The 10,615-nt window shown below is 37.1% G+C and overlaps 1 protein-coding gene across 1 annotated transcript; it reads right to left on the minus strand.

Annotated features, from left to right (window-relative positions):
- Positions 1-9,189: 9,189 nt before the first annotated feature.
- LOC140729920 (interferon-gamma-inducible GTPase 10-like) lies at positions 9,190-10,407 on the minus strand. Its single transcript, XM_073050089.1, has one exon. The coding sequence runs from the start codon at positions 10,405-10,407 to the stop codon at positions 9,190-9,192; it is 1,218 nt and encodes a 405-aa protein (XP_072906190.1).
- Positions 10,408-10,615: the final 208 nt, after the last annotated feature.

The raw sequence follows: 10,615 nt of genomic DNA on the forward strand, positions 1-10,615 counted from the left end.
GTTCTGCTACGTATTCGTTTCATGACGCAGTTTCATTTTAAAGTGCAGTTTTAATTTCTACTGTAAGAATCGTTGTGCCGGCAGTTCTGAAAATCGCTACCAGTTAAAATCCAGTCGGAGAGTGAAGAATGGAGTCTCAAGATGGCGCTTATGGAGTGAAGCGCTTTTAGGCTTTGCTCCAAACCTTTTACTTTTTTTTTAACCTACAAACGCCCCCTACCTGATCTTTCTATACCTATTCTAAAGGGGTTTAAACATATGAATTTTTTTCAACTGTTTGAATCATTTTCAACTCACTGAAATGTTTAAAGCAAAGGAATCGAAACAGACGAAAGAACCGGTAACTTTAGAAGCAATTGCGAATCTTATGGAGGACAGACTTGGAAAATTGGAGAGTAAATTACCCGCAAAGCTCTCTACGTTCGATGAAATTTTAATGACATTCGACGCAAAACTTCAAGCACTTACACTGGAGTCACAAAAACAACAAGCAAGTATTTTAGTTCTTGAAGAAGCCGCTCGCAAGAGAGATCGTATAATCGAAACTTTGCAACAACAGCAAACTTCGACTTCTCAACAGATGGATCGTTATAAATCTAAAGTTACTGATCTTGAAAAACGCTCTCGAATACAAAATCTTTGGTTAATTGGGATTCCGGAAAAATTTGAGAATGGCGATCTCACTGTTTTCTTCTCTAAATTTTTAATGGATGTCTTTGGTTCAGAAGTACTGGATTCCTCTCCAATAATCGACCGTGCACATCGCATTTCCCTTTTTCATTCAGATTCAAGTTTGAAACCACGGCAAGTAATTCTCCGGATCCATTATCCTCATACCAAAGAGCGTTTGATTCGGGCTGCAAGGAAAAAGGGTAGGATCAGCATTCAAGATTTTAAATTCCATATTCTGGAAGACCACAGCCCCGAAGTTTTAAGGGCAAGATTGGCTTTTAAATCGGTTATGTCGGAAATTCACCAGAAATGCTACAAGCAAGCGCTGTTATTTCCAGCACACTTGAGAGTTACTCTCGAAGACGGAACTTATCGGCTGTTCAAATCTCCAGCGGATGCTCAAAGTTTTCTGGAAGAATAACATTTTATCGGGTTGACTAATATAATAATTAGTTATAGATTTGGATGTTTTATAGAATGATTTTTTTTTATGTATGGCTTACATGTATTTCTTATACATGGTTAAAGTTCGTTTTTGGTTTATTCTGAGTTTATTATTTTTTCATATTATTAATCTGTTAGTTTTAAAAATAACTTATTAGGGTTTTGTTAAGCTTGTATACACTTTTTTATATTTTTAACGCTTAAATATTAAGATTTTTTAAAAAAATAAAATGTCGTTTCTTCTTCCCGAAAGGCTTTGGTGCTTGGAAGGTCACATCCGTTTTGATGTGTTTGAATGTTTTAAACTCTCTTTTAAAACACTAATTCAGTATTATTCATGTATGGATTTTATCATTTTAATTTTTTTAAAATCCTTTTGTTTTATATATATAATACTAATTTTATATTTTAATTTTTGTTACACCAACCCTTTCTTATAATATGGGTGGTTTGTATCTTTTATTCAACTTTTTTTTGTCTGAGTTGCCGACTTGAGACATGCGGGTAATTTTAGTGTTAGATTGCTTGCTCACCTCTTTTTGGCTTTTTTTCCTGGGGTTTTGAGGGTGGAGGGAGGGGGATTTTTCTTCTTTCTTTTCTTTTTGCTTGCTTTATGCTTAGTTTTACTGCATGGGCTTATATGAAACTACAAAAATGGTTGCAGTGCCGTGACTTCAGATTTCTCCTTGAACTTACTACCCTCTTCCGGATTGATGAGTTCATCTTTTTTTTAACATTATGTGTTAATTGTAATAAATATTGTCAATATGGTTAGGGTTATTAATTTTGTTTCTTGGAATACTAATGGTTTAAATCATCCGATCAAACGGAAAAAAATATTCAAAATATTCCATAGAATGAATGCTAATGTTATCTTTGTACAAGAGACTCATGTAAGGAAGGTGGATAGTCAACGCTTTTTTTAGGTTTTGGAAGGGCCAACAATATCACTCAAATTCTCAAGCCAAAGTAAGAGGCGTTTCGATTTTTATAGATTCATCAACCTCTTTTATACATCATGAAACGATTTCAGACCCACAAGGTAGATTTTTGCTTATTACTCGTCTACTTTTTAATCAAAAAGTTGTTTTAGTTAATGCTTATGCTCCAAACACTGATTGTCCTGAAATTTTTTAAGTGTTTATTTACATCCTTTCCCAATTTGAATCAGTACAGTCTGATAATGGGTGGGGATTTTAACTGTTGTTTAAACCCTTCGATGGATAGATCCAAGCCCACCCAATTTCTCCCGAATAAATCGGCTTCTCTTATCAACTCTTTTAGGACTGATTCAGCAATTTTCGAAGTTTGGCGTTTTTTGCACCCTAATGACAAAGAGTTTTCATACTTTTGTCATGTTTATCATAATTACTCAAGAATTGATTACTTTTTCATTGACCACCGTTTACTTACAGATGTTATCGATTGTAAATATGACTCTATTACCATTTCTGATCATGCACCTTTGAAGTTATCTATTAAGATAATGGATTCATGTATCAATGCTAAGTCTTGGAGTTTCAACTCTATATTATTGCAAGACTTAGACTTTGTCAATTTTATTAAACAACAAATTGATTTGTTTTTCTCAACAAATTCTACAGCAGAGATCTCTAGTGGAATTTTATGGGACACTTTTAAAACATATATTCGTGGACAGATTATTTCATATTCTGCTGGAGTTAGGAAACGAACTAATTCTAAAATATTAACATTGGTTGATAAAATCAAAGCAATTGATAAGATTTATTACAGTGACCCCCAGCAGAGAACTTTATAAAGAAAGAGTGGAACTTCAAATGGAGCATAGTTTGTTATTATCCTCTTCGATTGAAAATCAGTTAATTAAATCTAGAACCCAGTTTTATGTATATGGAGATAAGTCTGGTAAATTATTGGCTAATCAATTGAAAACTGTTTCGGATAAACGACAGATTACTAGGATTTGTAAACAAGATGGCACTCTGACGATCGACCATAAAGAGATAAATAAAGCCTTTCAAGATTTTTATAATTCCTTATATCAATCAGAATTTACTGAGGATTCTTCTATAATAAATGAATTTTTAAGGAAATTGAATATTCCAAAATTAACAGTACAGGATAGTGTATTTTTAGATACACCTATCACGGAAACTGAAATAAAAAAGGTTATTTTTTCAATGAATTCCAGTAAAGCTTCTGGTCCAGATGGTTATTCTGCAGAATTTAAAAAATCTTTTTCTTCTGTACTTTCTCCTTGGCTTTGTAAAATTTTTAAAGATCCGTTAATTATAGGCAAATTGCCACAACCTTTTCATGAAGCTTCTATTTCTTTAATTCTTAAAAAAGATAAAGACCCTACTGAATGTGCATCCTATCGGCCTATATCCTTGCTGAATACGGATTTTAAGATTTTTAGTAAAATTTTGGCTACTAGATTAGAAAATATATTATCTCGAATCATTTCTGAAGATCAGACTGGATTTATTAAAAATCGCTATTCATCTTTTAACTTTAGAAAGTTAATTAATATTATTTATACCCCTTCACCCAAAATACCAGAATGTGTCATTTCTTTAGATGCTGAAAAAGCATTTGATAGAGTTGAATGGCCATATTCATTTAATACAATGCAGCATTTTAATTTTAGTTCAAAACTTATATCATGGATTAAATTAATATACCATAAACCCTTAGCTGCGGTTTTTACCAATAATCAAAGATCTCCTTTTTTTCAGTTATTCCCTGGTACAAGGCAAGGTTGTCATTTAAGTCCTTTACTATTTGACATCGCTTTAGAACCTTTGGCTAAAGCCATTCGTGAATCACCTAATATTTTGGGTATTACTCGTGGGGAGGGGACGTATAAGTTATCATTATATGCTGATGATTTGTTATTATACATATCTGACCCTGAAAGATCTATTCCTGCTATTTCGTCCTTGCTTGCTCAGTTTAGTAACTTTTCTGGTTATAAATTGAATTTTAATAAGAGCGAATTATTTCCATTAAATATGCAAGTTCCAATTTATAAACATTTACCATTTAAAGTTGTTACAGATTATTTTACTTATTTAGGTATTAAAATTACTAAAAAATATAAAGATTTATTTAAAGCTAACTTTTTACCCTTAATTGACCAAATTAAGCAACTTGCTATCAGGTGGTCTCCATTATCTTTGTCATTGGTTGGTAGAGTTAATGCTATTAAGATGATGGTATTACCTAAATTCTTATATTTATTTCAAGCATTACCAATTTTTAATTTTTTTTTGATATTACTGACTCCAAAATATCTTCTTATCTGTGGCAGAATAAAAATCCTAGACTAGGCAAAAATATTTACAGAAGCCTAAGAAGGAGGGCGGTTTGGCTTTGCCAAACTTCAGATTTTACTATTGGGCAGTTAATATACGATATTTAAAATTTTGGACACAAGAATTGACTACAATTGCTTGCCCACAATGGGTAAATTTGGAATGTAAATCCGTACAAGACTTTACACTGTTTTCAATCTTAGGATTTTCACTTCCTTTTTCTTTATCTAAATTGAATAAACAAATAACTAATCCTATAGTCAAATACACATTGCGAATTTGGTTTCAATTTCGTAAATTTTTTGGTTTGAATAAGTTTATTTTATCATGCCCTATAATATCTAACTATTTCTTTCGGCACTCTTTTATGGAAAACAAAAGGTATAATATGTTTTCGTGATCTGTTTTTGGATGATAGCATTATGTCCTTTGAACAGCTATCTAATAAATATAATTTACCTAAAACCCATTTTTTTTTAGCTATTTGCAAGTCGGAAATTTTTTGTATAATGAGTTACAGTCTTTTCTGACATTATGTCCATTGGACATTACGGAAAGAATTTTAGCTCTGAATCCTTGTCAAAAGGGTTTAGTAGCTGTCATTTATAACATGATCATGAAAATACAGCCAGATGTATCAGAAAAAATTAAGAAGGAATGGGAAGAAGAACTGCATTGTCTTATATCCACTGAGAAGTGGGAGAAAAGTTTACTATCAGTCAATTCGTCCTCTGTGCTAAAAATGCCCTAATACAATTTAAGGTTGTACATAGAGCTCATATGTCTAAGGATAAACTGGCTCGATTTTATTCTCATGTTAATCCAACCTCTGACAGATGTCATTCTGATGTTGCTTCATTGACCCATATGTCTGGTCTTGGTACCGAAGAAACCACAACCAAAGGAGTTGAATGACTTCAGACCTGTTGCCTTGACGTCGCACGTGATGAAGACCATGGAGCGGCTGGTAATACAGAATCTGAGGCCACAAACCAGGCACGCCCGGGATCCTCTTCAGTTTGCGTATAAGGAGAAGGTGGGAGTGGAGGATGCTATCACGTATTTGCTGCACAAATCACTCTCTCACCTAGATGGGGTCAGTTGTGCTGTGAGGATTACATTCCTTGAATTCTCTAGTGCCTTTAACACCATCCAGCCCAAGATCTTAAGGCACAAACTAACGAAGATGGGAGTAGACTCTCACATGGTGGATTGGATAGTGGACTACTTGACAGATAGACCTCAGAAGTTCCCTGATGACACGGCCATAGTGGGGTGTGTCAGAAATGGACAGGAGGAGGAGTATAGGAAACTGATACAGGACTTTGTGATATGGTGCAACTCAAACTACCTGCGTCTCAATATCACCAAGACCAAGGAGATGGTGGTGGACTTTAGGAGATCTAGGCCTCATATGGAGCCAGTGATCATTAATGGAGAATGTGTGGAGCAGGTTAAGACCTACAAGTATCTGGGAGTACAGTTAGACGAGAAGCTAGACTGGACTGCCAACACAGATGCCTTGTGCAGGAAGGCACAGAGTCGACTGTACTTCCTTAGAAGGTTGGCGTCATTCAATGTCTGTAGTGAGATGCTGAAGATGTTCTATAGGTCAGTTGTGGAGAGCGCCCTCTTCTTTGTGGTGGCGTGTTGGGGAGGAAGCATTAAGAAGAGGGACGCCTCACGTCTTAATAAGCTGGTAAGGAAGGCGGGCTCTGTCGTGGGCAAAGTACTGGAGAGTTTAACATCGGTAGCTGAGCGAAGGGCGCTGAGTAGGCTACGGTCAATTATGGAAAACCCTGAACATCCTCTACATAGCACCATCCAGAGACAGAGAAGCAGTTTCAGCGACAGGTTACTATCGATGCAATGCTCCTCAGACAGGATGAAGAGGTCAATACTCCCCAATGCCATTAGGCTTTACAATTCAACCGCCAGGACTTAAGAACTTTTTTTTAAAGCTATTATTAATGCTTTTTGAGATAGTGATTTAGATGCATATCATATTTTTACTGAGTTAAGTATTGTATGTAATTAGTTTTGCTACAACAAGTGTATGGGACATTGGAAAAAAGGTTGAATTTCCCCATGGGGATGAATAAAGTATCTATCTATCTTGTTTACAAAATTACTGGAAAGATATTTTCAGTACTATATCAAGAGTTCTGAATATCAATTTCCAACCGCATTCTTTTACTGCAATTTTTGGTTTACCGATGATGGATAATAATCGTTTATCCACTTAATCTCGACGAATGATTGCATTTGTTACATTAATGGCTAGAAGATCTATTTTATTGAATTGGAAAGAAATTAATCCTCCAAATATATTTCAGTGGTTTTCTCAAACTATCTCTTGTTTGAGCTTAGAAAAAATTAGAAGCGTTGTTTTTGATCCTTCAGTTAAATTTGAAGAAACTTGGAGACCATTTATTCAACATTTTCATATGAGTTAAGTTGTCTTTTCCTAAACCTTACTTGTATTATCCTTAATTATTTGGATGGAGGTTCGGAGTTATTGGCGCTACTGTATGTATTTAACATTATGCAATGGCCCATGTTGGTTAGTTTTTATTTCCTCTTTTTTGTTTTTTTTTCTTTTTGTTTCTTTTGTTCATAAATACTGTGAGTTTGGGAGGCCGTATATATTGATTATTATATATTTGAATGCCTACTTAAACTATCAATTATGTACTCTCAAACACTTTGTATTCATATTTCATTTATGTTTGTTTAAAAACTAATAAAAAGATTTAAAAAGAAAAGAAAAAAGAAAGAAAGAGAGTGAAGAATGATTGAATTTCGGGAGGCCAAAGGATCGAGTAAAGTTGGTGACGTCGGTGGTAATACAGGATCAACCTTATGGAATCCTGATTCAGAAGGTGGTAATCTGCACCCACGATAGTCGCTGCTGTAAGAGGAGAAAGGACTGGGGCAGTGAGTTATTTGCAAAAAGGAAAAGGTCAGTTTATTTAAGCCATTTTTAATTCCTTCGTTGTAATTCCTTCAGGGAAGGCATATTTTGGTTGGGATCAGCAGTAACGTCACGTCGTAGAATTTGTTGCTTCAGAGAAAGTCTCTCCTAACTGACGGTATAAATCACTTGGACTTCTTGCATTATTGATTTAAGAACTGTGTTCACATTATTGCTTAAAGAACTTTTCAAATTGTCATATAGCAGTTAACTTCTGGTTAAGTTAGTCATTTGTTTACTTTTCATTTGTTATTGAGCTGTGTTTTAAATAAATGTTTTATTTGTTATAAAAAACCTGTTTCAATTCTATATTCATTGTTGATGGTGCCATAACATATTCGTAACAGTAGAGCAAAGGAACTGCAAGCATAAAAAGACCCTGATGCGAGTTTGATACAAATCCCCAAATAGTAGTAAAGATATTGTCTACAAATTAGAATGGGAAATAGGAAATGCATGCCACAAGCACAATGTTATGATAGTAAGAGGAGTAGGTTAGGAAAATCAAGTTGGTTTTGCATCTCTAGAGGGTGAATTTGTAGAATGTCTACAAGATGGTGTTTCACAGCAGCTCATAGTTATCAGTATGGGGGTGCACTAATGTTGATTGGGTGTTAAAAATTTCAGGAAGGACTAGATGGACCGAAGAGACTGTCTTTATGCTGTGCTACTCTTTGCATCTATGATTCTATGACTATGTATTGTACTTTGGGCCAGTAATCCTGCCACCTGCCGTGCAGTAAAACATCTGTGTTGTTACCCTGCCCTCTCTCCCGATACGCTGATTCACCTGGTTGCACTGGAGACAGGGATTCGTGAAGGTTAATGGAATTCATCGCTGTTCACGAAGAATGAGCACTGACCGAGAGGCATTTGCGTGCTTCTGTCAGATCTTTAAATCACAATTCAAAAGTACATTGAAATATTAGCAGAGGAAGAAAACAAACATTATGCTGGACTATGATGAATGGTGTGTGCACACTGCTTGTCAGATTTAGCTACTGCATCGATACTTGGACTCAATAACACAGGAAATTGAGTTTAAATTCCAGTAGTGCTGAGGAAATTAAATTCATTCAGCTGAACGATTCGACATTAAAGCTGGGAACAGTGACACAAATCCATACCTCACTGGACCCGGCACTGAATAGGGGGAAGGATATAATCATTGCCAACCTGCTGTTACTGGAACTGGACATTGGTAGGTGGACCACCGGACCCTCCGGTTCTGATGAAGAGTCATTGCCCGAAACTTCAACTGTTTATTCTTTTCCGTAGATGCTGCCTGACGTGTTGAGTTCCTCCAGCATTTTGTGTGTGTTGCTTTGGATTTTCAGCATGTGCAGAATTTCTCGTGTTTGTGACTTTAAACATCTACACCAGGATGACTGAATCTCATTAAATTGTGAGGCATTCTGATGCAAAATGCTGCAGATGCTGGAAATCTGAAATAAACTTGGAAGAGGTGGGTGGTTCATTGGGTCAGGCAGTGACTATGGAGAAACAGCTCCCGGAAATGATGCTAACAGGGATAGCCCTCCTTATAGGGGTAATGGGAAACACTTGCATTCAAGCAGTGTTAGGATTAACAGGATTCCTGATGAATTATTTATTCTCCTCCATTGATGTTGCCTGACCTGCTGAATTCCTGCTGTGTGTTGCTCATGATTTCCATTATCTGCAGAACCTCTTGTCCAAATGGGGATGGGGTGCCATAAAGCTTGACTTCCGGTGATAGGTATCAGGATGGTGTGACAAACCCACTGTGAAAGAGGAAGAGGGGCACACTGATAACAGTCCTCAATTACCAATGCTTTTAGAGGAAGCGGCTGCCTTGGCATTTTGCAGGACAATTTTAGCTGTCTCCACCATTGTATCCAATGAATTGTTTAGCATCATGAGAGTCACGGCAAAGGACGATGTTGCCCCAAATATAGAGCCCAAAATGGGGACAAAGTTGAGCAAGGGCTCAGCGATTGTCAGCGTCATTGCCACGGTGCTTCTGTGCAATAACATCACTGCCTGCTCATGTGTGATCTCCCCGAACACCCAGACATCATTGCTACCTCTCTGCAGATCCGCTACACTGATCCCCACTCTCTGGGCCAGTTTGCGGAGGGATGCCTCATCCAGACCAAGGATCTTCCGTATGAACAGGATACCAGAGACAATGAGCATCAGATCACAGGCAAGAGACAAATCTGGAATGGTAATTGCACCGATACCCCCCGATATGGCAGACAGCATCTTGATGGAAGTCCGCAGAGACACACGCTTCCTCTCTATATCAGCCTCAGATGTGTTGGGGAGAGCTGTGATGAATAGATTCTTCTGTGTCTCCAAGCGATTGGATACCACAACCTCCCTTAATTTAGGAAAATCAAACTGGTCAAGGTCAAATGCGGAATAGAGGAAAACGGGAGTATTTTGTACCCCTGCTGACTTTAGTGAGGAGATACAATATTCCCTCAAGTCCCGGAACATATCCTTCTGGTTGTAACTCTTCTTACGGCTTTCTGCCCTGATAGTCTCGTCGATCTTAGAGCGCACCAGGTAGAAAGGTTTGCCCGCCTTCTTCAGTGCTTCAGCCAGTAACTTGTCATTATCCGTGAACCGAGCAGCAGTGACAATGATGCCCAAATCATACTGGGAAAAATTGGTTTTCTTCATGAATGTTTTCATCGGTAAGATTGGTGTATTCATCCTGGGGAAGTCATAGTACTGAATGTTAGGAAGGGTGGGTTGGGTGTAAGCTGTTATTTCATTGCTGGTCTCTGTGCTGCCAGTTCCGGCAGCCCCTTTCTTATTCTCATCCAAGTCAAGCAGGGCATTGATCAGAGTCGATTTGCCCGACCCGGACTCACCCATCACCGCAATCCGGATCCGTACATTTTCAAACTGCGTGGATTGTCTCTTGGTGGCCAATTCAAAACCCTTCTCTCCCTCTCTTTGATAGGTAGCCACCAGATCCTTCACGTCCTTGGCGCTGTAATACAGGTTGCATAGAACACCAGCCATTGTTCACTGAAAGAGGAAAACATGTTTATTATGTTGGAGAAGGATGTCGTCAGGAGATCTCAAAAGATCCATTGCGAACGAGCCACATGAAAATAAAATCAGCTTGATGGTATATGTAAGAAGGTGGTTGCTTTTCTAATTAGAGGGCGGCAATCACTGGTGTTTATGAGGTCTCCTGCTTCTTGTTATTGTATTAATGATTTGCATA

This window comes from Hemitrygon akajei, chromosome 7, assembly GCF_048418815.1.
Source record: "Hemitrygon akajei chromosome 7, sHemAka1.3, whole genome shotgun sequence".
Classification (NCBI taxonomy): Eukaryota; Metazoa; Chordata; class Chondrichthyes; order Myliobatiformes; family Dasyatidae; genus Hemitrygon; species Hemitrygon akajei.

Excerpts from the sequence above, each read along its gene's own strand:
- LOC140729920 (XM_073050089.1), bottom strand. The coding sequence starts at position 10,407 with ATGGCTGGTGTTCTATGCAACCTGTATTACAGCGCCAAGGACGTGAAG.